The 25,370-nt window shown below is 51.5% G+C and overlaps 1 protein-coding gene across 1 annotated transcript in view; it reads left to right on the top strand.

Moving 5' to 3' along the window:
* Positions 1 to 697: 697 nt before the first annotated feature.
* ADAP1 (ArfGAP with dual PH domains 1) overlaps positions 698 to 25,370 on the top strand; it is a 38,493-nt gene continuing 13,820 nt past the window's right edge. The window contains exons 1-4 of the mRNA XM_077316774.1: positions 698 to 1,001; positions 5,040 to 5,170; positions 7,401 to 7,492; positions 13,375 to 13,457. Coding sequence (XP_077172889.1) covers positions 917 to 1,001; positions 5,040 to 5,170; positions 7,401 to 7,492; positions 13,375 to 13,457 — 391 coding nt within the window. The 5' untranslated portion in view covers positions 698 to 916. The remainder of the gene's footprint in view (positions 1,002 to 5,039; positions 5,171 to 7,400; positions 7,493 to 13,374; positions 13,458 to 25,370) is intronic.

Here is a 25,370-nt window from a genome sequence, read left to right as displayed (position 1 = left end):
CAGAAGGCCCCACGGAAGAGCATCGGGGAGAAAGGGGGGGGGGACGCCTCTACTAGAATGGCTACCAAGAATGGCTCTGGAAGAACTTCCTGATAGGGGTTTTTCAGTGGAACAGGCTTCCTCGGGAGGTGGTGGGTTCTCCATCTTTGGAAATTTTTAAGCAGAGGCTGGAGAGCCATCTGACGGAGAGGCTGATTCTGTGAAGGCTCAAGGGGGTGGCAGGTGACAGTGGATGAGCGAGAGGGTTGTGAGTGTCCTGCACAGTGCAGGGGGTTGGACTAGATGACCCAGAAGGTCCCTTGCAACTCTTAAGATTCTATGATTCGGCATTTTGCAAACGTCTTCCCCTTGCACTCTGTTCTTGATTTGTGATTGGGATGTGAGTGTCCTGCACAGTGCAGGGGGTTGGACTAGATGACCCAGAAGGTCCCTTCCAACTCTAGGATTCTATGACTGCCGTTGCGTAGGCAGAAAGGTTACGGAAAGGGAACCCACAACCGCGCCGGATCGAGTAGCCCCGATCCCGCTCTGGAGCCAGACCTTCCACCGAAGGCGGTTGCCAACCTCCAGTGGGCCCCCCCCCAAAACCAAAAAAACCAAATCAGCAGGCAAGCGAGAGGAGAGCAGGGCTGCGAGGGCGGGCGTCGGCCGCCAGGGGTCGCCGTCGGGGCGGAGGCGGAGGCTGGGCTGGGAATGCGGAACCGGCCTCGGCGCGGCGGCAGCGGCGGCGGCAGGAGGCAGCGGAGGCGGGAGCCCGCCGGGAGGGAGGGAGTGATGATGCTGCGCCGAGGAGGCTCCGCCGCCGTGCCCTGCTAGGCGAGCTGCATGGGGGGTCCTCAGTCCCTCCCGGCCGCCCTCCCGCCGATCCCGCCCCACTGAAAGGCAGCCGCCCCCCCCTCCCGCCCCGAGCAGCCCCATGGCCAAGGAGAAGGGCCACAAGGCGCTGCTGGCGCTGCTCCCCAAAGATGGCAACGGCGCGTGTGCGGACTGCGCGGCTCCAGGTAAGGGGGAAGGGGGGGTGGGGTGGGGTGGGGGGGTCTGTGCTCCTTTTTGGCCAACGCCCCCTCCGCCCTGCGCCGCTTTCTCTCTCCCCCCCCAACTTTCCCTTGCGCCCCCCCCACCCCTGGTCAAGATCAAAGGGATGCCCGGGCTCAGCGGAAGCCCCCCCCCCCTCTTGGGTGCCTCCATCCCCCCTTCGCCTCCTCTGTTGCCAAATTGCAAGGGAGAAAGAGGAACCCGGGCGAGGGTGAGACAGGGAACCCCCCCCCCCTTTCCCACCCTGCCCTCAAGTGCTCAGGGAAGGAGAGACCCTCCCTCTAAAGCAATCCGAGGGGGTCTGCTCTGTCTGATGGGAATTATGTCTGGGGGGTGGGGGGTGGGCTTCCATCCACCTTCATGCAAGCACTGAACGGGCGGCGTGGGAAGGGACTCCGTTTTCCTTGCTTTGGAGCCCTGCTGGGTGGGACTGGCCAGTGTCCGAGACGTCCTCCACCCAGGCGACCCAGGATCTCTGAGATAGGGTTCCTGGCACCCCCCAGGACGCAGACCCTCCTCCCCCACCCCCACCCCCACCTTTCCTGAAATGAGAAATCACCTGGCCGTCAGTCCTGCCAAGGGCAAGGTGCAAGGGAGAGTCTGAAGAGGCCAAAGTCAAGTTGGCCTTCTGGGTGAAAGGGAGCAAGAGCCGGTTCTGCCAGGAAGGGGGCTGGGGGGGGGGATGGCGTCACTCCTGCCCTTCCCGGCCTTTCCCCGGCTGAGTTGTAGCGGCTGATGTCATAGGCAAGCTGCTTTGGAGCCGGTAGACCGCAGTGCCCGTGGCCAGATTTCGGAGGGGCGGACCAGGGAACGGGGATGCCAGCTGGACGGCCCGTAAAGGTGGCCGTGGGGGGCAGCACAGAGGCCGAGGGGGAGACGCAGGATCGACTGGGCCAGGGTCTGCTCCATTTGGCAGAGGGTCTCTGAGACAGGTGTTTCCCAGCCAGAACAAGGGACCTCTGGACCGCTAACATCGCCCGGCCTTATAAAAGGGGCGTAGGGGTCGTTTTCTGCCTTCTCTTCCGAGTACCCTCTCCATAGCATGCTCGCAAAAGAGGGGGGAATCCCACCCCCCCCCAAAAAAAACACACACACTTTTTCATCTTTTGCTTGGCTTCATTGCTTGCTTTCCCCTCCTCCCCTTGCACCACCAGCTGTCCCTCCCCCTCTGCCTACTTCCTTGCAGTTTTTAAAATGGGATATCTGGACAAGCTCAAATATCATGATTACTTCGTAGAGGGGGGGGGGGAACGGTGATCCCCAGTCTCTCTCTTTGAGAACTTTTCCGGTTTTACTACTAATAGAAGTGTACACTGTCGCTTCGGGTAGCCCCCCATCTAGATTTTGTGACCCATTTAGGAGGGCTGTCTATCGTCATCACTGAGTAGAGGATAGATTATTTTTTAAAATTTAGAAATTTGGTTTGCGCGGGCTAAACAGAAATTGCAGAGAGATGTTTCCTCTGAAACCTCTTGGCTGTTTAGACATAAAAACGTAAGAGAAGCCATGCTGGATCAGGCCGGGGGCCCGTCCAGCCCAGTGCTGGGTGCCACACAGAGGCCAAGACCCAGGTTTCAGCAGGAGGTCCACCAGTGGGGCCAGAACTCCAGAAACTCCTCCCACTGCTGCCCCCCAAGCATCAAGAGCATCATGGCTCTCCAGATGTCCACAGACCACAATTACCATGAGCCCCTGCCAGCATGGCCAATTGGCAGTGGCTCATGGCAATTATAAGCTCTGGCTAAAACCCACCTGGAAGCCTTCCCCTTCCTCTCACATGGCCCTTCTGCTCCATCCTGTGCATTTTCCTGCCTGCTGGCTGATATTGTGGGTTAATCGTAATAACTTGCTTTGTGAGGCTTTATTCTGGCTACCTTGCTTTGCCCATGGTCTTTCTAACATGTGCCAGGGCACTCAGTGGGGGACCTAAGACTAGCTGTTTTATTGCAAATTCTAAAACACAATGGGAGAATGCTATTACAGCACTCGGGACAATGGAGCCCCCTGGACTTAACAGAAATATCAGCTTCTTATCTCACTACACATGCTAAGTCACTCAGTTCTCACATACTCCCAAACTAAATTTTGCTGATCTTCAAGGAGTCACTGGACTCAAATTTTATTCTTGTATTCTCAGTAGATCAGTAATTTACTATGCTAATTTACTGCCTTCATGTGTCTTATCTGCCTTAATCCTATCTCAGCTATAATCACCCAGTTTCTTATGCAACAACTAGCACTTCCTGGCAACTTTAATTATAATAATATTTTTTTATTTTTAACTTGCTCTTCCCTGGTCAGCTCAGGGTAGGTAACAACTGATTTTAAAAACATACAGATAAAAAAAAACATTAAAACCAATAAAACTGCCCCCTCCAGCTAATAATTCATTTTTGGGGGAGGTTTGTCGGCACTCTCTCTATATGTAATGGTAGAAGAAATTTTGTTTCATTGTAGAGGAAGAAAAGTTGGCTTTCATACCCTGCTTTTCTCTACCCGAAGGAGCCTCAAAGGGGCTTCCCTTTCCTCTCCCCACCTTCCCCTTCGTCACCTTCCCTTTCCTCTCCCCACAACAGACACCCTGTGAGGCGGGTGAGGCTGAGAGAGCTTTGACAGCTCTGCTCGATCAGAACAGCACCATCAGGACTGTGACTAGCCCAAGGGCACCCAGCTGGCCGCCTGTGGAGGAGCAGAAAATCAAACCCAGCTCACCAGATTAGATGCTGCCGCTCTTAACTGGTGTACCTGAAGAAGTGTGCATGCACGCGGAAACTTATACCTTGAATAAAACCCAGTTGGTCTTAAAGGGGCCCCTGGCCCCAAACTTTATTCTGCTGCTTCAGACCAACACCGGAGAGGTGAAATCGCCCTTCTGAAAGGCGCAGAGGGTTGTTGCGTGCTGTCAAGCTCCGACTGGCCCTCAACAGTGACATCTGGATACGGTAGCAAGCACCTTCTTTGCTCCTGGGCTGAGATCTACGGAAGTCCCACCCTCGGCCCCATCTAGTCTGAACGCGCATGGACGCATTAAGCCACAGTTTGGCCACTCCTGATATACACAAATATTACTCAGATGCTCAGCTGGCCTCAACCGTAGACCTGGCGGAAGAGCTCCATCTTGCAGGCCCAGCAGAACTGGACAAGGTCCGCCAGGGCCCTGATCACCGCGGTGGAAGCTCATTCCACCGGGCAGGAGCCAAGGCCGAGAAGATTCCAGCTTTGGTTGAGGCCAGGCGTGTCTCTTTAGATCCAGGGGTCCTTAGCTGGTTGGTGTTACTAGAATGGAGAACGGCTGCAGAGAGGCGGTCCCTTTGGGGCTTTCCCCTCCCAAGAGCAGACGTCCAAACATTCAGCTGCCAAGGGGCCTGGCGAGAATTGTACACAACCATTGTCCCAAACTGGCTTTCAGGATCTGCTGAATCCAGGATCACTGCTTTTCCAGGGTATTTCCGAGGAAGGGCAGGATTTGTGACAATCCACCCGGTTTAGGGGTGCCTGCTGCTTTAATCACCTCTTTGGTGATCTCTCCCACATTGTCTTTTCGGTGTTTCCTTGAGAGCGTACTTGAGTTGTATCAAGCGCGTCTTAATTATCTTCTCTGTTCTGAGCAGTGTGCAAATTCTGCTGGCAGGAAGGCAAGGGTTTTCATTAACCGGCCCCATTTCTTAATCAGCCACTGCGGAATTGGGGTCACGAACCTGGGAAAACATCGAAGGTGGTCAGGTTTGCGTTTATCTGACCGTCTTTGGCAGGAAAGTCCCAGGAAAAAACCTCAGAACGGCATGCATATGTGGTCGGGGCCAGCAAAATTTTATATAAATCACAGACTCCTTGGAAACGAAACGGCGCATTTACAAGGTTCATTTTATTCCACCATTAAAGAAAGACCCTTTTCCTTTGGCTATGGAAATGCTGTTGTTTTCTTACATGCCGTCCCCTTTGCTCCGAGTCTTACGTTGTGAAACTGCATTTCTGGACAAATTCTCTGTGGTTTGCCTCTGCAGATCCAGATTGGGCGTCTTACACGCTGGGCGTGTTTATCTGCTTGAACTGTTCGGGGATCCATCGCAACATCCCGCAAGTCAGTAAAATCAAGTCCGTGCGCCTGGACGAATGGGACAATGGACAGATCGAGGTACGTTCTCCGTACGCAGCATACGCAGCTGCCGAGCTCATAATGCACCCATCCGAGAATCTCTCTCTGCCCTTCGCTGTGCCAGCTCTGCCTTTCTCGCCGTCAGCTTGCTGTGACATCAGCGGATGCTCAAGCTGACCTCAGGGCGAGAGATTTAATTCTGCCTTCCCTCGCAGCCTTCCAAATTTCCCCCGGGGTCCAGGCACGAGGACGGGACGGGTTGATGAGCCTTCTCTGCGGACAAAGATGTAATAACCGCTGAATGTCTTTGGCTGCCTTTGACTTTTCTTGCCATCTGTGCAAGTGGAGAAGTCTGGTGACTCCACGGGACCCAAAGATGTGAGAATATCAGCTCCCCGGACACCTTTCACATGTATTTACACCAGGGGTTCTCAACCAGGGTTCCGTGAAACTTACGGGGTTTCGGAACGGCCTGGAAGGGTTTCCCGAATGAGTGAGAGTTAATTATTTTTAAAGATATTTTTAAAAAATGGTTACCGATTTATTGGGCGATATTCAGAGGAGGGCTGCAGGGCGAGGAGGTGGGGCAGATGTCCATGTGGAAGCATCCAGTTTAGAAGACAGAGCAGATATCTAAAAAAGAAACTGGAGGTTTCCCTTTCCTCTCTCAGCTCTGGATGCAGGTTATACCAGCCTAGGTCACACTGGAAGGAGGCAGGCCAAGAATCCGATGGGTTTAGAGTAGACTTTCTCAACATTTTACCGTTGGGAAACCCTTGAGACATTCTTCAGGCTTCCAGAAACCCCAGAAGTTGCATGCTCGTGCAGAATATGGTGGGGAGGCAGAGATGTTTACACTCCCGCCTCCCCTTCCCACCCCCTCCCGGCCCATCACTGGCCATTTTGGGAGTGGGGAGGGTTGCAGTCCTCCATGGACATCTGGAGAGCCACAGTTTGCCTGCCCCTGCCGTACAGTTGACTGTCCAAAGTGCCTCTTTTCTCCAGGAGAACTGGCCTCTTGTTGACTAGGCATCGGTTGTAATTCGAGGTGTGTGTGTGTGGCCAGGCCATACCTGGCGGTTGGCAACTGTAGGTGGCTACACCATTTCTACCTGTGGTAGGAATGGCGAATCACGTAGTTCCACGGAAGGGCATAGAAAAATCCCAGTGGTCTATAAGTATAGCCCATCAGGGACTGCTGTGTAATTCGCCTTGTTTTCCCCGCAAGGAAAAAGTGTGGTATAAGTAAATAAATTGATGAAATAGCTTACAAATTCTCCTCGGCGTTTGCGTGCAGCGCTAGCTTTTCTCTTTGGCCGCCTCAGCGCTTTACTACCTCGTTACTGCCCGCTTCCTTTGCGCCACGCCTCAGAAGGGCGCCTCGGAGGGAAATGTTGATCATTTCTACCGGGGACGGCCTGAAAGGAGGCCAAGAGCACGAATACCTGTTAACGTGTTAACGTTTCGGAGCAGGCCCAAAGGAAGGGGGCTGCGGGCGGCCGCTTCCCCATACACGTGTGAGAAATCCTGCACATTTGCTGCCTTATTCCTTTTTAATCTATTCATTTTTGGGATGTGTAGACCGCCCCTCTCGGTTGCCCGTCCCAGGGCGGTTTGCATAGTCAGGGGTAGTCAAACTGCGTCTTTCCAGATGCCCATGGACTACAATTCCCATGAGCCCCTGCCAGCGTTTGCTGGCAGGGGCTCATGGGAATTGTAGTCCATGGACATCTGGAGGGCCGCAGTTTGACTACCCTTGGTCTAGAACTTGATAAATCACGTTAGCAGGGGAGATGGCGGAGGGGCGGGTGAATGGGTGAACGGGTTCTCGAGTCGCCAACCTCCAGGTGGGGCCTGGAGATCTCCTGGAATTGCAACCAACGTCCAGATAGCGGAGATCAGTTTCCCTGTAGAAAAAAGGCTGCTTTGGAGGTTAGATTCAGTTGATGTCCTTCTCCTCCCCAAACCTTTCCTTTTGAGGTTTCCCCCCCACCACCAAATTTCCAGCTTAGGGCTGATCCTGCGTTGAGCAGGGGGTTGGACTAGATGGCCTGTATGGCCCCTTCCAACTCTATGATTCTATGATTTCCCAAACAAGTTGGCCACCCTAGCAAGTCCTGCTGTGTCGTCGCCCCCCTTCTTAGCAGACCTTGTGATTGTTCAAGTAGCTTGGATAGAGCTGCATTACCGTAGCTGCTCTGGGAGCTAATTTTTGTGATGAATAAATAAAACAGGGTGAACGCAAGACTCTCTCTTTTCTTCTTTGCAGTTTATGGCTTCCACCGGTAACAACGCCGCGAAAGCAAAATACGAAGCGGAAATCCCCCCGTTTTATTACAAGCCGACGGCTTCCGACTGTCAGTGAGTATTTTAAATAATGATTTAAAAATATATGTACCCGTGATGGACAGCTTGTGTGTGGCCGCAGCGTTCGTAATGTTTTCTGTGCAGTCGTGTTGGATTTATAATTTCTCCACGGAGCTTGGCTTACCCAAAAAGGCCCGGAGAACTTTGTTTTTCTGGGGTGCTTCAAGATTGTGGGCACCCCTTGGGCCAGAGGGCGATTGCTTCTGGGCCTTGAAATCTGGCAGGAGAAGCAAGTTTTAAACGTGCTCACGTTTATCTTTTATTCTGCGTTTTCAGAGTGCTCATTCTCAGCTTCAGTTGTCTCTTAAGGGAGTTGTTCTCTCTTGCCCTGGAGGGACAGACCAGAAGCAATGGGATGAAATTAATTCAAAAGAAATTCCGTCTAAACCTCCAGAAGAAGTTCCTAACAGTCAGAGCGGTTCCTCAGTGGAACAGGCTTCCTCGGGAGGTGGTGGGTTCTCCTTCTTTGGAGATTTTTAAGCAGAGGCTGGAGAGCCATCTGACGGAGAGGCTGATTCTGTGAAGGCTCAAGGGGGTGGCAGGTGACAGTGGATGAGCGAGAGGGATGTGAGTGTCCTGCATAGTGAAGGGGGTTGGACTAGATGACCCAGGAGGTCCCTTCCAATTCCATGATTCTATGATTTCTTTATTGGGTTGCAGTGGAAACCGTAATAACAGCATTTGGCTTTTATGGAGTGGTTTCAGGCAGTGTTAAAGAGATTCTCAACGTGGCTCTCCTGTGCACCACAGCGTCATCCAATGTGTTTCCTGGCACCCACGTTCTGCCCAAACTTAAGCGTCATTCGTGGCTTTTGTCCACTTCAGAGGAACGGGAAGTATTTCTGAAGAATTTAGGAGGCATCACCGTAGTGTCTGCAGGGAACGCGTGTCCCGAAATCGCTGGCCTCCGTCACAGGAAGCTTGGGTGCTTTAACCTGTGTTAGTTTTAAACTCATGTAACCATTTATTGTTTTAACCACTGTATTTAACACTACTTTATACACCACTTTGAGCTGGCTTGCCAGGCGGGCGGTCTAAAAATCTATCTAATCTAATAAATAAATAAGTGTTCAGAGCAATAAATAGATAAGGGTTCAGGTAAGATACCCCATTCTTCCGTGTAAGTTGTAACGCCTGGTGCGACCCTGAGGCTGATCATCTTGGGGGGCTTCCTAAAGCTCTAGGCCTCGCCGTCCCGATGGCTTCGGCTCTCTTTATTTCTGTCGTCTCCGAGTGGAAAGCGCTGCAAACATTCCTGCCTCCGTGTTGGCCTGGAACCAGTAGGCTATTTGCGGCTTCTGGGAAGCCTCCGGACAGAACGTAATTCATGTCCTTCTTACCCTACGTAGCGTTTCTTCATCCGCTGGCTGGCTCCCTCTGTGGCACCAAGCTAGTCCTTTGCAAAGGGGTTTCTTGACCTTCCGTTGCAGCGTGATGCACGGTGCTGGGTGATGCACTATTCGAGCGATTTGGGCTGCAGGGGTGGGAAGGGGGTGGGAAGCTAATTCTGCTATCGGTCGCACCAGAAATTCATTTCTTAAACACCTCCTATGTCGTCACGGTGTCTGTGGTCATTTTCTCTCTCTGATGTCCATTTTAGACATCATGGGGATCAGCAGTTCAGGGAGCCAGAGATCTGAGAAGTCTTTTTACCTGGCCGCACCCAAATCCTTGATGTTTTCTACGTCTGCTCCCTTTGCGTTTCGGCCTGCTTTCTTCCGTGCAAGCCAAGGTGTGGCTATTAGCTTCTCCCCCTCCTTCTCTTCCGTTTTAGTCTCTCCGGAGAACCTCAGGCTGATCCCCCCAAAGTAACTGGCTACTCAGTCCAATTTGCCTTATAGGTGGCATTAATTTTTGGAACTCCCTGCTGCAAGATATTTCAGTGGCATTTCAAGCTTTGCTTCCAGGTTTTACCTGTCACGATCCACCTGTCAAGTACCTCCAATTAACTTTCCCCCTCTCCAAAACAGAAACAGAAGAATCTCTCATCCGTTCACTGATTTCTTAAAATTAATATTAGTAAATAACCAGATTATGCAATGACTATTGTTTCATAGTCATTCTGCAGATTTAAATATTTTAAAAATTAACTCCCACTCAATCAGTGAAATTCTTCTGGGACCATTGCGAAACCCCAGGATTTCACAAAACCCTGGTTGAGAAAGCCTAGAATAAAGGAAGCCGTGGCCTTCCGTTTGCAAGTTCTGAGCAAGACTTTTAAGAATAGCGTGTTTCGGAGGTCGATAATTCATCAGATCACTGTAAGTTCAAAGCAAGTCGATGGCCCAAAACACACCGTGGTTAAATTATTAGGCTAGGAGGTCCAGGTTCAAATCCCTGCTCTGCCAAGGAAGTTTGCTGGGTGACCTTCGGCGGGTCACACACTCTCAGCCTAACCAACCTCGCAGGGTTGTTGTGAGGATAAAATGGAGGAAAGGAAAATGATGAGTAAACTGCTTTGGGTCCCTGTGTTGGAAACCGAATTCTTGACAGTTCTCGGTTTCATATTGCCTCATATTTTGCTTGAACACCCCGTGGCTGCTGTTGAGTCAGTTGCAGCTGGATCGCACCTTAAATTAGAAGTAGCCAAAGGACAAAGTACACAGAATGTAGTAAGTAAACACCAAATGAATCTGTGCAGGCTCAGTACACATTTAGTGAGGGAACCTCCCAACAGGAGCATGCCAATTTCCAACGGAATAGCCAACCAAGTCCTGGTGAATTACCCCTGTTTCAATGAACTTCATCAGTGTATAATGGAACAATCTGCATCAGAACAAATTAGGATAATGAATATTACACCACTTTTGCTTGTGAATCCAAATTACAGTGAATTGGGTTCACAAACTGAACTCCTTTAATAGATGTCAAGACTCAGCTCTTGCAAAACGAAGCATTTCCCATACACAAACTGCAGACAATACCGCCCTCAGGTTTAAATTCAGACTAAGACATTGGATGTTTCCTATGAATGGTTATCTTGTACTGACTGGTTTATCACTTCATAATTTTTTTTTAGTAATTTCTTTCAGTAATTGTGAATATCCTATACTGTACGTCATGGTGCACTGGGTGAGAGCAGCTCCTTCTAAACTGGCAAGCCGTTGGATTCCCTGCTCCTCCACATGCAGGCAGCTGGGTGACCTTGGGCTATTCACAGCCCTGATAATGCTGTTCTGACCAAGCAGTGCTGTCAGAGCTCTCTCAGCTTTACCTACCTCACTGGGTGTCTGTTGTGGGGAGAAGATGGGAAGGCAATTGTAAGCCACTTTGAGACTCTTTTAGGCAATGAAAAGTGGGGTATAAAACCCAACTCTTCTGAGATCTTCCTGCACAGTATGCACATGACTGCCTGTTTACTTCGTATTTAAACTTTAAATGGTGATTGTAGTTTGAACGGCATGAGCATTTGCTACCGCACGTTCTGGGAGACAGAGAGGACACCCAGTGTTTGCCAATTCCATCTCATTTTGGCCATTGGCAAGGATTGCAACCTCTTTTGAAGAGGAATTTCGTGTCATTAGTAATAGCTACTTTCCCACTATTACTGTAGACCTCTTGTAAGTGGTGCAATAAATAAGCCGCCCGGAGCAATGAATAAATAAGTATTCTTTATCCTAATTTGTTCTGATGCAGATTGTTCCATTATACACCGATGAAGTTTACTGAAACAGGGGTAATTCACCAGGGCTTGTTTGTTATTCCGTTGGAAATTGGCACTAGGCGGTTTCCCTCATTAAACGGCTTATTGAGCATGCACGGATTCATTCGGCGTCTACTTAAATTAAAAGACATTTTTTTCTTCCTGAATTAGACACCTCTGCCGGAGATTCTTCCATCACCTGCAAAGCAGATGGTTCGATTATTACTGTAGAAATACAGGCGCATCCTCCCCATCTCTTATGCATGCAAACTCAGCCACGCATACCTTCATAGGTTGCGATGGCGCCAGCTGTTTTTGGCCCCGGGTCCTGTCCCAAGGCTGCTAGCCGCTAGTCATTGCCAAATTATGTCTGTGAGAATCATTGGAACCTCTTGGTTGTGCAGGTGGGCGAAAGATCTGTTGAAACGGTGCTTAGCCCCATGGATCTCTCTCTCTCTTTTTGTGTGCACATCCTTCTTATGGCACCCTCGCTGAGTTTCCAAGGCCAGAGAAGTTCAGTGGTGTTCTGCCGTTGCCAGCCTCTTCGTCATGCCTCTAGACTTCCTTGGTGGTCTCCCATCCAAGAGCAACGCTGCCCAGCCCTGCTTAGCTTCTAAGCTCTGACGGGGCCAGGGCTCGAAATCAAGAGATTTGCCAGCCCTCCGATTCCCCCAGCAAGGGGCTCCTAGGCCGACGCGTGTGAGAGACCGCCGTCTCCCTGCCTACCCAGGAGGGCCTATTTCGGCTCTGATCGCAGCCCAGATCAGAGGCCCACCCGCCCGGGCGTCTGTGGCGCGCTTTCCGCCTTGCTCTGCCTCCCGCTTTGGCTCACCACAGCTTCCTGAAAAAGCCCTTTTGATGAGGGCTCCACCAGGCCCGCACGGCAAAATACGTGAACGCATATAAATTTAACTCCCCGGCTTCCTTTCGTGCACCCTTTGAGCACGGCATGTATTTATTTAATCTCGCGTGCTTGCGCTCAACTGGAGAAGCGGCCCCTTAAAAGATTTTGGTAGATCCGTGCTCTCCCTAGGGATGCCAGTTCCCAAGGGGAATTGTAGCTCATCTCCAGACTGCAGAGATCAGTCCCCCTGGAGAGAACGGCTGCTTGAGGGGGGGGGGGCTCTGTAGCATTAGGAGGGCAGGACGCTGTTTCTGCTGGCTGCAGAGGAGAGGACACACAGTAATGGGTTTAAACTTCAAGTACAACGATATAGGCTAGATATCAGGAAAAAGTTTTTCACAGTCAGAGTAGTTCAGCAGTGGAATAGGCTGCCTAAGGAGGTGGTGAGCTCCCCCTCACTGGCAGTCTTCAAGCAAAGGCTGGATACTCACTTTTCCTGGATGCTTTAGGATGCTTAGGGCTAATCCTGCGTTGAGCAGGGGGTTGGACTAGATGGCCTGTATGGCCCCTTCCAACTCTATGATTCTATGATTCTATGACTCCACTGAGGTCCCTCCCTGCCCCAAATCCCACCCCCTCTCGTCTCTGCCCCCATATTTTCCAGCTGGCAACTCTAGTTTCTCCACCTTAATAGCTTGGTCTTGTTTTATCTCGGAGGATAATCAGATTAGGCCTTGATCAGTGTTCCCATGGGAGATCTCCTAGAAGTCTAGGGTCTCTGCGATCCAACTTTGGGTTGGATCTGGGAGTAGGCAGGATTTGGGGCGGGAGAGACCTCAGTGTGGTATAATGCTGTGGAGTCGAACCAATCTTTATTTACGGTCATTTAAACCAGGGGTAGTCAACCTGTGGCCCTCCAGATGTCCATGGACTACAATTCCCATGAGCCCCTGCCAGCAAACGCTGTGGGGTGGATGGCACCAACCCAAGGCCAAGCTGCTCCCCCTGCTGCTCCCCCTGTGAAAGGGTCATTCGACCCCAAATACATTTCTCCGCGTCCTAATCTGGGGCAAATATTTCCTTCCCAATCAGGTTGCAATCTCTAAGCAACCTGATGGTCATCAAGGGATATCTGGCATAATTTACAGACCAGTTATTTTCCTATTCCTGTATTTTCTGTATTTAAAAATAAAACTCTTCTGATTGGGCGTCCAAGGGCAGCCTCTGCCTCGATTTTAGTCCAGGCTGCTAAGAAAGGAAGCAGAAGCCAAACCGGGATTCCAGTCTGGCCCTCACTTATTTTGAGAGGACTAATAATAACTCTCGTAATTCTTGGCTTATTCTGGATCGTACGCATAATTCCTCTCCCGCTTTCTCTAATTTTTGCAGGCTGCTGCGAGAACAATGGATCCGAGCAAAATACGAAAGGAAAGAGTTTATTTACATTGAGAAGCAGGAGCCTTACTCTGCAGGTACTTGGATGATGATGATGAATTTTCTCCGCGTATGAAAGTTTTGTCTTCACGGTTGGAAGCTCTTGCTTAGCTGGATGGTGAGACTCAGCTTGGTGTCATGGTTAAAAGCGGCGGCACCTAAGCTGGGGAACCCGGGTTTGATTCCCCATTCCTCCACATTAAGCCAGCTAGGTGACCTTGGGCTAGTCACAGTCTTGTGAGAGCTGTTCTCCCCGAGCAGTTCTCTCAGAGCTCTCTCAGCTCCACCTCCCTCACAGGGTGCCTGTCGTGGGGAGAGGAAGGGAAGGCGATCGCACGCAGCTTTGAAACACTTTAGTGTAATGAAAAGCGGGGTATTAAAACTACCTCTTCTTTAAATTTAGATTAGGGTCGCCAACCTCCAGTTGGGACCTGCCGATCTCCCAGAAATCTGACTACCCTCCAGACTACAGCTTAGGAGTTGAGGCCACTGCCTGCAGGTGTATAAGCATTTTCCCCGTTTCATTTGCCTTCTCAAAGTGAATTTTTTCCTCTGTGCTCCCCTTCCTCGGTACATTTTGGCTGCTTTTGGGAGGGTGGATTGCCAGTGTCTTCGCGTGTGGAGTGTTTTCTCCATCTAATCGTTTCCAGCTGCTTGTCAGGAAGTTTAATTCCATTGTCCTGATCCTGCTGGTCTTATGATCTTCATTAAGCAGCTGCCTAAAAGAGAGCAAGGGGGGAAAGAAGAAAAGAATATGCTCTGCTCTCCAGTCCTGGCCAAGGTTCGTTTTTCCAGGCCGCTTGAGAAGTTCTTATTTATTTGGCAGAACTCTTCCCCCACCCCCCAACTCCCTTCTTTTGTTTTGTGGCTGTCGAGCCTTTGGGGAAAGGCTGTCAAGCGTTTGCAAACGCCAAGGGAAATCCGTGCTCTCTCGGTGGACGTCGAGACCTCAGCGGGCGGACGGCGAGACCTCAGCGGGAGCCGTGGGACTGAAAGATCTCTGGGCAGGAGGGAGGGGCCAAAGCGGAGACGCCTGAGGAGGTCCGAGGGGAGAACCTGATAGGAGACCACGGGCCGATCGTCAGGAGGGGAGCAAGAGGCAGCGCGTATCTCGGGACCACGTCAAAAACGTCTGGACAGCTGTCACAAGTTCTCCTCTCCAGTTCAGCCTGTCAGGAATAGCAGCATCCCCCAGGGCGACCCCCCCATCTGGTGTTTTCTTTTGGGGATGGGGGTCGAGGACACCGTATTTCCAAAGATTGAGATTAAGTTGGCCAGCGAGAGCACCCAGACTCTTAAGTTTGCTTCTGTCACGTGAGAGGAAACCTGGTGGAAGGCTTAGATAGATAATGTCAGAATTTCTGATAACTTCTGAGCCAGGAAGCTGTTTCTTGCAGCCTAAGAAGAGAGGGGTGGGGGGAGAACGTGTTTGTGACTTGGGAGGGATGGAGGCATGGTAGGGCCTAGTGGTGTCCGAACCGTGGCCCTCAGGATATCCATGAACTACAATTCCCATGAGCCCCTTTCACAGAAAGTAAACCTGAAAGTGACCAAGGGCGTGAAGATCCGTAGTTCATGATTGTATATAAATTGGCTTTTTTCCCCGGGGTTTCTCAGTTCAGCTCTGCCACTTGTCCCACCATGCCGATCTCACTCTTTTCCGCTGCTCCGGACAGACGAATGCTCTATTTCGATCTACCTCGCAAGGCTGTTCTGTGGATGGCGCCCCACACCCCTGGCCAAGCTGCTTGCCCTGCTGAGACCCCTGGGAAAGGGTCGTTCGACCCCCAAAGGGTCCCGGAGTCCAGGTTGAGAACCACTGTCCTACAGGCATTTTCACAAGAGGAGACCCATTTGAGCACACCGGCAGCCCCTTCAGAGCTTGTCCTGCAGGGTTGCTTTCACTAGTTGGTCGTCCTAATTTATAAAGCTGTTTGCTTGCGCCGTTTACTTTTTTGCTGTTTGTTGCCGTTTTGTGTCTGCGGTGTCCTTTCCTAATTGCTGAGTGCGTCTTAAAAAATACCCGTTGAAATTAGCTGAGCCCGAAGTTATCCATGGTTTTATAATGACTCAGGGAAAACACACCTTTTCAGGAAAGCGTCTTTCTTGCGTTTTTTCTTTTTCTCTTTTAATTCTGATGGTGGCAGAAATTTTAACAGTTGGGTAGGTCTTCTTGCTGGGCTCAGCTGGAAAACAGCACAGTGGCCTGGGGTTCCTTCTCCCTCCAGGCTGCCCCCCCCCCCTGGCCTTTAAATGTGGTGGACACAGCAGATACGTACAGGCAGGACATACTCAATGCTTTATCAGAGGACAGGAGAACAGCTGGACTGAGGGAATAAGGACAGCGATGGGGTTGTGCCGAAGGTGAGAGCTATGAGGAAATTGGTCCGAGCGAGAGAACCTCGTTCTTTCTCTGCCTCTCTTGTGCTTATTATTTTGTTTTTGTTCACAGTTATACCTGCTGGTGCTCTCACTTCCTGTCTCAGTGCTGATTGGCTGAGGCTGGTGCTCTCACTTCCTGTCTCAGTGCTGATTGGCTGAGGCTGGTGCTCTCACTTCCTGACTCAGTGCTGATTGGTTGAGGCTGGTGCTCTCACTTCCTGTCTCAGTGCTGATTGGTTGAGGCTGGTGCTCTCACTTCCTGACTCAGTGCTGATTGGCTGAGGCTGGTGCTCTCACTTCCTGACTCAGTGCTGATTGGTTGAGGCTGGTGCTCTCACTTCCTGACTCAGTGCTGATTGGCTGAGGCAGGTGCTCTCACTTCCTGTCTCAGTGCTGATTGGCTGAGGCTGGTGCTCTCACTTCCTGACTCAGTGCTGATTGGTTGAGGCTGGTGCTCTCACTTCCTGTCTCAGTGCTGATTGGCTGAGGCAGGTGCTCTCACTTCCTGACTCAGTGCTGATTGGCTGAGGCAGGTGCTCTCACTTCCTGACTCAGTGCTGATTGGCTGAGGCTGGTGCTCTCACTTCCTGACTCAGTGCTGATTGGTTGAGGCTGGTGCTCTCACTTCCTGACTCAGTGCTGATTGGCTGAGGCAGGTGCTCTCACTTCCTGTCTCAGTGCTGATTGGCTGAGGCTGGTGCTCTCACTTCCTGACTCAGTGCTGATTGGCTGAGGCTGGTGCTCTCACTTCCTGACTCAGTGCTGATTGGTTGAGGCTGGTGCTCTCACTTCCTGTCTCAGTGCTGATTGGCTGAGGCAGGTGCTCTCACTTCCTGTCTCAGTGCTGATTGGCTGAGGCTGGTGCTCTCACTTCCTGACTCAGTGCTGATTGGTTGAGGCTGGTGCTCTCACTTCCTGACTCAGTGCTGATTGGCTGAGGCAGGTGCTCTCACTTCCTGACTCAGTGCTGATTGGCTGAGGCTGGTGCTCTCACTTCCTGACTCAGTGCTGATTGGTTGAGGCTGGTGCTCTCACTTCCTGACTCAGTGCTGATTGGCTGAGGCAGGTGCTCTCACTTCCTGTCTCAGTGCTGATTGGCTGAGGCTGGTGCTCTCACTTCCTGACTCAGTGCTGATTGGTTGAGGCTGGTGCTCTCACTTCCTGACTCAGTCCTGATTGGCTGAGGCTGGTGCTCTCACTTCCTGTCTCAGTGCTGATTGGCTGAGGCAGGTGCTCTCACTTCCTGACTCAGTGCTGATTGGCTGAGGCAGGTGCTCTCACTTCCTGTCTCAATCCTGATTGGCTGAGGCTGGTGCTCTCACTTCCTGTCTCAGTGCTGATTGGTGCTCTCACTTCCTGTCTCAGTGCTGATTGGCTGAGGCTGGTGCTCTCACTTCCTGACTCTGTGCTGATTGGCTGAGGCTGGTGCTCTCACTTCCTGTCTCAGTCCTGATTGGCTGAGGCTGGTGCTCTCACTTCCTGTCTCAGTGCTGATTGGCTGAGGCTGGTGCTCTCACTTCCTGTCTCAGTGCTGATTGGCTGAGGCTGGTGGTCTCACTTCCTGTCTCAGTGCTGATTGGCTGAGGCTGGTGCTCTCACTTCCTGTCTCAGTGCTGATTGGCTGAGGCTGGTGGTCTCACTTCCTGTCTCAGTGCTGATTGGCTGAGGCTGGTGCTCTCACTTCCTGTCTCAGTCCTGATTGGCTGAGGCTGGTGCTCTCACTTCCTGTTTCAGTCCTGATTGGCTGAGGCTGGTGAGGCGATTCAGCAAGGGAGGGGCCACTGTTGAAAAGCCCCTGCTCTTTGTATCCTTCCCTCTTGAAAAAAGGAGAAGAATCTCTCCTAATGATTCCAAAGTTCACAGGGGAATGCACATGAATAGGTGTTTCTTTTGATAAATGAACTTTGTGTAAGTTAACTGTTCATCAATGTTTTCCAGCCCTAGTGTATTGTCACCTGAAATAGCTCTTGCAAATAATAATAATAATAATAAATAATAATTATAATTTTATATCCTGCACTTCCCTGGTTGGCTTAGGGCAGGTAAGAGACTTAAAAACAAGGTTATGTGGGGCTGAGCACCATTCTGAATTTGTTTTTAGTGTGTCAGTATCACTGCATGCGCTTGTATGGAGGCTGTATCTTTCTGACGCTCTGTGTCTGCCAAACAAATAGAGCAGGACCTAAAAGCAATTTAAAAAAAAAACACTCTCCAGTACAGTTGCCGACTCCAGGTTGTAGATTCTTGGAGATGTGGGGGCGGAGCCAAGGGAGAGCAGGGAGTGGGCGGGACCCTCACAGAGTATGATGCCATAGACTCCGCCCCCTGGAGCAGAGGTCCCCGGCCTTTTTTAGTGCAGAAGTTGGAATTCCGACACAACGTGATGAGCGCAATCGCAGAATAACTGGGAGACCTTAAAAGCAGAATTAAAAAGCAGCCTGGTTATGTCCAGGAGAAGGTGCTCCCGTCTTCTGCGAGCTACTTAGGGCACCTGGTGGCTTTTGCCACTGCCCCAGTGTTTATCAAGCACTTTAGATAAGGGAGCCGTTTCCGCCAAGTTTAATTGCGGTGTTTTTTTTGCCTAGGGGAGCGATAAGCATAGAAAAGGCAAGCTGGCGTTCCAGCCTGTACCTGCCACAAGTTTCCTGGGCATTCCGCTTTTCCGACTCCCTTAGCAAACAAACCTCGAGAGGCGTGGCCCTGAACCGGCCCTGCTTTTTGCTGTGTTGACCCCGCCTCATCTGGGACCGTGCTCCGAAGAACCTTGGTGTGGGTTTTCTTCCTACAGCAACCTTGTGGGGGGTGAGATTGGCCAAGAGCTCAAGACCCTTGTGAACAGGACCCTGAGTTCCCCATGTGCAAACCCCGGCTGTCCCTAGCCATTGGGCTGCACCGCCATCTTGGTTTTCTCCCTTTTGTATGCTTACGGAACCATAGAGTTGGAAGGGGCCATACAGGCCATCTAGTCCAACCCCCTGCTCAACGCAGGATCATAGAATCACAGAATCATAGAGTTGGAAGGGGCCATACAGGCCATCTAGTCCAACCCCCTGCTCAACGCAGGATCATAGAATCATAGAATCATAGAGTTGGAAGGGGCCATACAGGCCATCTAGTCCAACCCCCTGCTCAACGCAGGATCATAGAATCACAGAATCATAGAGTTGGAAGGGGCCATACAGGCCATCTAGTCCAACCCCCTGCTCAACGCAGGATCATAGAATCACAGAATCATAGAGTTGGAAGGGGCCATACAGGCCATCTAGTCCAACCCCCTGCTCAACGCAGGATCATAGAATCACAGAATCATAGAGTTGGAAGGGGCCATACAGGCCATCTAGCCCAACCCCTGGCCAATTCTGGATCTCCCAGTGTAGAGCGGCCAACGCTAGATTTGTGCCTTCAAAAGAGGGGAATAGTCCTTCTGCCGTTTCGTGGTGATTTCGTTTTCAATCTGAAAACGAAAAGGCAGCTCCTGCTGTCTGACCTGACCTTGACTGCATGACCTACGTAGCTCGCAGGAAACATTTCTGGATTTCTTTTTTAAAAATAAAGAAGTATTTTGAGTGTTATTTCACTGCCGGGAGACATGGCCGTTATGCTATTTTAAGAAAAAGGAAAAGAAATGACATGACAGTGAGTAGCTTTTTTGGGGGGGGGGGGAGGTTTAAGGGCAAGAGGGGCAGGGCATCCGGCAACGGGGCAGGAAAGAGGCTCAACCAAGCGTGGGAGAAACACCGTGGGAAAGCGGGATGGGCTTGCCACCAAAACGAAGCTGTTGGGGATCTTGCAAGCCCCCCACCCCCCACCCAGTTTGGGTTGGGGCCAAAACAGAGCAAGAAGTCTGTGCGGGAGAGATCTAATTTTCGCTCTGTGCCGGCAAAGCCGCCAGAGGAGATTGTGTAGAAGGGGAAAAGCCGGCCAGCTCCCCCCTCGTCCTTCCTGCACATCTTCTGGCGGGGAGGTGGGGGGCTGTCTGCAGACGGCGAGCAGCTTGTGTCTTCCTTCCAGGCTTTGGAGCCTGGAGAGAGATGGGAGACGTTGTGTTTTATTTATTTATTTTATTATATTTATATATCGCCCTCCCTTGTGGCTTGGGGCGGCTTACATGGGAATAAGTATAAGGCAACACAGCGGCGTACAAGTCAATACAACAATAGCCACAGTACAATATTCTCTTGTGGCGCAGAGTGGTAAGGCAGCCGTCTGAAAGCTTTGCCCATAAGGCTGGGAGTTCGATCCCAGCAGCCGGCTCCAGGTGGACTCAGCCTTCCCTCCTTCCGAGGTCGGTAAAATGAGTACCCAGCTTGCTGGGGAGTAAACGGTCATGACTGGGGAAGGCCCTGGCAAACCACCCCGCATTGAGTCTGCCATGAAAATGCTGGAGGGCGTCACCCCAAGGGTCAGACATGACTCGGTGCTTGCACAGGGGATACCTTTACCTTTTTTTATAGAACATTTTCATACGGTTCCGTAGGTTGGTCCAGTCGGGTTTCATTCATGGGGAGGGGATTTCTGGGGGGCTCAGCAGAAGATGGTGGTTCAAGCTCAGCCCAAAGAGCTCCATTTTGCAGGCCCAGCGGAACTGCCATAGCCGAGGCAGGGAACTGAGATCTTGCAGAGAATGGAGGTTTCCTGGCGCTCTCGCCTGTAGTCAATCAGTTTATCTGATAGGGCTTCCGAAATCCGCATGAACATACTGACTCAAGCTATTGGCTTGCCTAGCTCAGTACCGTCTGCTCTGATTGGTGGCCGCTCTCCAGGGCTCTGGTGGATTGTCTCGTCAGCTTTCAAGAGGGTCCAGGAGATATCCTGGATTTCCATCTGCTCTTTAGAAGACAGTTCCCCCAGAGCATCCTTTCCCAATCTTTTTACCATTGAGAAACCCCTGAAACCTTCTTCAGACTTTGAGAAACCCCAGAAGGGGCGTGCGTGAGGGTGCAGAATATGGTTGGGAATCAAAGCTGTGGACACGCCCACCCAGGGCCCCTCCCCGTCCCACCCCCTCCAGGCCCATCATTGGCCGTTTTGGGAGGGGTGGACAGGTTGGTATGACCAGATATGGTCACATCACCTGATAGGTGTCTTAACAGATTTTTAAAAATATATTAAAATTAATTCCCACGTAATTCCCAGAAGCACCAGGGTTTTGTGAAAGGCTGACCAAGAGAAAACAGTACTTTGGGTATAGCACCGGTAATTGTAGACAATTTTATATTCTTGGGATCCAGAACAGACCAAGATGGACAGTCTGCTGGAAAAGTGAAGAGAAGGAAGGCTTCCACAAACTTGGGAAGGCTTCCACAAACCTTAGAAAGAAAGGCTTCCACAAACTTGGGAAAGATTTCAAAGGATAAAGTTATTCCACTGGCAAGAAGGGCCAAGATTGCCAAAGCCATAGCATTTTTGGTGGACCCGGAGGAAGGGAGAGAGAAAGAAGATAGATGCCTTTGAATTATGGTGAAGACACCATGAACAAATCGACCTGTTCTGGACCAAATGAAACCCAACTGCTCTCTTGGGGCAACGACCTGCAAACCGAAAACTCTCCGACTTTGGTCACATCGGGCGTGCCAATGATGGATTAGAAAAAACTATTAGGTTGGGTAAGATTGAAGGAAGCCGAAGAAGAGGTAGACAGAGAACAAAGTGGATGTATAGAATCAAAGCTATAAGTGCATTGACCTTGCAAAGACTTCAGGGAATGACTCCAGACCGAGTGTGTTTGTTCAGAAAGGCCCCATGAGTTGGAAACTCAAAGAACAAACTGGAGGTAGACTCACTGACCACCCTCCTCTTCTTAATCCCTGCTCTCCCCAGGCTCCGCCCTCCAAAACTCCGAAAATTTCCCTCCACAGATCTGGCAATCCTACAGGCAGAACAAATCTTACCCAATACCTGCAGTCATGTTTAAACTGGAGATGCCACGAGGTTTGAACCTTGTGTTTCGAGAACCCGTGGATACAAAAGATCCGTCTCACTTTCATTCCTGGGTTTTGATTTTCCACTCCCAGGACGGCTTGAACAAATAATACGTCTGCTGACAAAGAGACAGTTGTTGAACCGGAGCCGGCACAGCTGGACAGATGTTGGTGGACCTCTGCTGTCCACATTGCTGGACCCGGGAAAGAATCTCTGGCATTTACGGGCTTCTCACAGCCTTCCTTTGACTTTGTGTACGGAGCCCTTGTTCTGCTTCTCGGCCGTCCAGAGCTGGGCGCAGGCTGGGATGATCTGTCGCTCCTTTGTTGTGCAGGACAACAAAACGAACAAGGGGGTCTTGTGAGGGGAGATGGCAGGCAGGGTCAACGGTGGGCGTAGCTGAGGCTGCCCGGAGGAGGAGGAGGAGGGAGCAGAAATCTAAATTCTGCAGCGAGAAACAGCGCAAAGGAAACAATGTGCATTTTCACCAGGACCGTTGCAGCAGAGATGGGAACGAAACTTACGGGTGATAGGTCAATAACCGTAGCTCACCCTCGCACAGCTGTCATGACCATGTCATCGGCGGGAATGGTTGAAGAGACTGGAAAGTCACTGTAGATGCATGTTGGCTGAATACACATGGCTCTAGAGATAATTCTCCACGGCAGGCCCCTCATCTGCTTGTGAAGCCAGTCCCACGTAGATTCACAGAGTTGGAAGGGGCCATCTCGTCCAATTTCAGTGGAGATAGGCTGGAGTAATGTGGCATAGCAATTTGGACTAATCTGGGCTGTGAATAAATCATAGAATGGGAAGGGTTCTACAGGCCATCTAGTCCAGCCCCCTGGTCAGTGCAGGATCAGCCTCAAGCACCCAGGAGAAGGATCTGTCCAGCCTCTGCTTGAAGACCGCCAGTGATGGGGGGGAGCTCACTTAGAGTGGGAAGGGGCCATGCAGGCCATCTAGTCTAACCCCCTGTTCAATGCATCTGCCCATCTGCTGCTTGAAGACCCCCAGTGAGGGGGAGCTCCCCACCTCCTTAGGCAGCCATGGCTGAATTACTCTGACCGTAACCCCCCCCCCATATCTAGTCAGTATTGCTCTACACATTCTCTAAACCAGGGGCAGTCAAACTGCAGCCCTCCAGATGTCCATGGACTACAATTCCGAGGAGCCCCTGCCAGCTTTCGCTGGCAGGGGCTCCTGGGAATTGTAGTCCATGGACATCTGGAGGGCCGCAGTTTGACTACCCCTGGTTTAAAGCCATGACTAAGGGTCATGCACCCAGCTGAGACCCCTCCCCTCTTCAACCCCACCCTCTCTAGGTCCACCCCCCCCCCAAAAAAAAAACCACCAGGTATTTCCTCGCTTAGAGCTGCGGAAGAAAGACTTCTGGCAGAGAGGCTGATGAGGGGGGATGGTGCGGAGCACCCGAAAGTGAGGCCAGGCTCTTCCCGGACGCCTCTTCTTCCCCGTGCCCCCCCCACCACCACCCTTGTGCGAGCGCACCGTGGGTGACGTCTGCCCCAGTTTTTCACCTTGAAATCCCGGCTTTGGCCGAGAACGCCTACCCCAGCAGTTTCCCCCCCAGGCCTGCGGAGAGAGAGCCAGAGCGAGAGAAAATTTACATTACTTAACAAGTCAGATTCAGATCGGGGAGAGGAAGAACTCTTTGGCCCGTCAGCAGTTTTTGACTTCTCCGTTTAAGAACAGGAGAGGTTTTGTTTTGCAGCTCCAAGTTGCCGTTGCAGCGTTAGGACAAAAGCTGAGTCCAGGGGCACCTTGAAGGCCAGCAAAGTGTGATTCCGGACATCATTCCGCCAGCTCGGTCCTGATAGAACTGTTCTCACAGTTCTGACAGAGCTCTCTCAACCCCGACTCCCTCGCAGGGTGCCATTTGTAGGGAGAGGAAGGGGATCAGAAGCTGCTTTGAGACTCCTGACAGTGAAAAGCAAGGTATAAAATCCGACTCTTCTTCTTCTGAATTTTGTCCATTGCTTCAAACCAGCATGGCTGCCATCTTGAATCAAAAAAACAGAAATATTTCTGGATAAGTCCTATCCAGCAGAGTATTTGTGTGGTCCTGGCTAACCTTCCTGTACCCAAAGGGCCCACCCGTTCCCCAAGAGCCAATCAGATGGCTGGCATGTCGTCAGGAGTACCCATCATATTTTATGATGTATAGATTTATTCCTGACCTTTGCTGGGACTCCGGGCAGATTTCAGAAAGCGGGTCAATGGATGGGTGAGTGATTGAAGGGTGAAACAGGATTTGGACCGTCGAAGCGGCTGGAAATCTAAAAATAGAACTGAGATGAAGTTTAAGTATTAGCACCTGGGAATGATGAAGAATTACACAGCGGCACAAGGAGAGCTGGTTTCTCTGCCCCGCTTTTCACCACCCGAAGGAGGCTCCAAGCAGCTTCCTTTCGCCTTCCCTTCCTCTCCCCACAACAGGCACCCTGGGGCTGAAAGAGCTCTGACAGCAATCCCTCTGTGAGAACAGCACTATCGGGACTGTGACAAGCCCAAGGTCGCCCAGCCGGCTGCACGTGGAGGAGCGGGGAATCAAACCAGGCTCGGCAGATTAGAAGTCCGCACTCCTAACCACGACGCCAAGCTGGCTCAGTTCTACAAAGTTTGCAGGAAGCCAGGAGAATTTGCTCCTGGGAGAGAACTAAGTGTGAGAGTTAAGCAACCTGACGTCGCTCGTGTTCGACTGGATCGGGCCCTTCCTCCCCCCCCCCCCCCAGGACCTGCTGCTCACCCGCGGACCGTCTGAGCATAGCGGTTCTCCGTTGCCTGCTCCGGCGTCCTCGCTGCTTGAATGCAGGTTGCCTGCGGGGCACGTGGGGCTAATTGGGTCTTCATGAGCGGTCGATTTAATGAGCGACTCTCCTCTCCACCTCGACCGGCGTGCTTCTGCACGCCAGGGAAGTAATGGGGTCCTGCAGGGGCCGCTGGACGGTCTCTGTGCGGCAAAAGAGGGTCTTCTCTTCAGTGGGATTCATTTGCACATTAAGCAAGGCAGGGGGCTGTTGAGATGAATCCTAGAATCCTAGAGTTGGAAGGGACCTCGTGGGTCATCTAGTCCAACCCCCTGCAGATGAGATTGGCTCCAATTAGAATGCTAACTGGTCCTGGAGTGTGCTTCCGATCGATATTTCTTGCGACGGAAGACTCTCCTCGCCACCTCCAAGCAGGGCCTGGAGATCCCTTGGGCTCACAGCTGATCTCAAACGACAGAGGTCTGCTCCCCTGCATCTTTCTCCCCAAACCTTGGCCTCCCCAGGAGTCACCCCCTCCTCTACAGGAATTTCCAGACCTGGATTTGGGAGGCTAGCCTTGCTGCGTGACCGCGCCCATCGTGGCTTTTGATAAGGACGGGGCTGTAAAATTACGTCGTGGGGTTCACTGCCCAAGAGCTAACGGCAGGAACTTCAAAAGGGGGGTGCGACACAATCTCCAAATTTATCGATCCACCTCGGGCTTCGGTGCTCGCTGAAGCCAACCCTACTCTGTACCCTCCAGTGGCCCTGCAGGCCAAGGGCCACCCCTGGCCCCACCCACTCGGGCTTCAGCAAAGATGGTGGGAGGTGCCATATGGCGCCCATGGGTGCTCTGTTGGGGACCCCTGCTCTAAAACA

The sequence above is a fragment of the Paroedura picta genome, chromosome 17 (assembly GCF_049243985.1).
Source record: "Paroedura picta isolate Pp20150507F chromosome 17, Ppicta_v3.0, whole genome shotgun sequence".
Classification (NCBI taxonomy): Eukaryota; Metazoa; Chordata; class Lepidosauria; order Squamata; family Gekkonidae; genus Paroedura; species Paroedura picta.
This window is presented reverse-complemented; position numbering and strand designations above follow the sequence as displayed.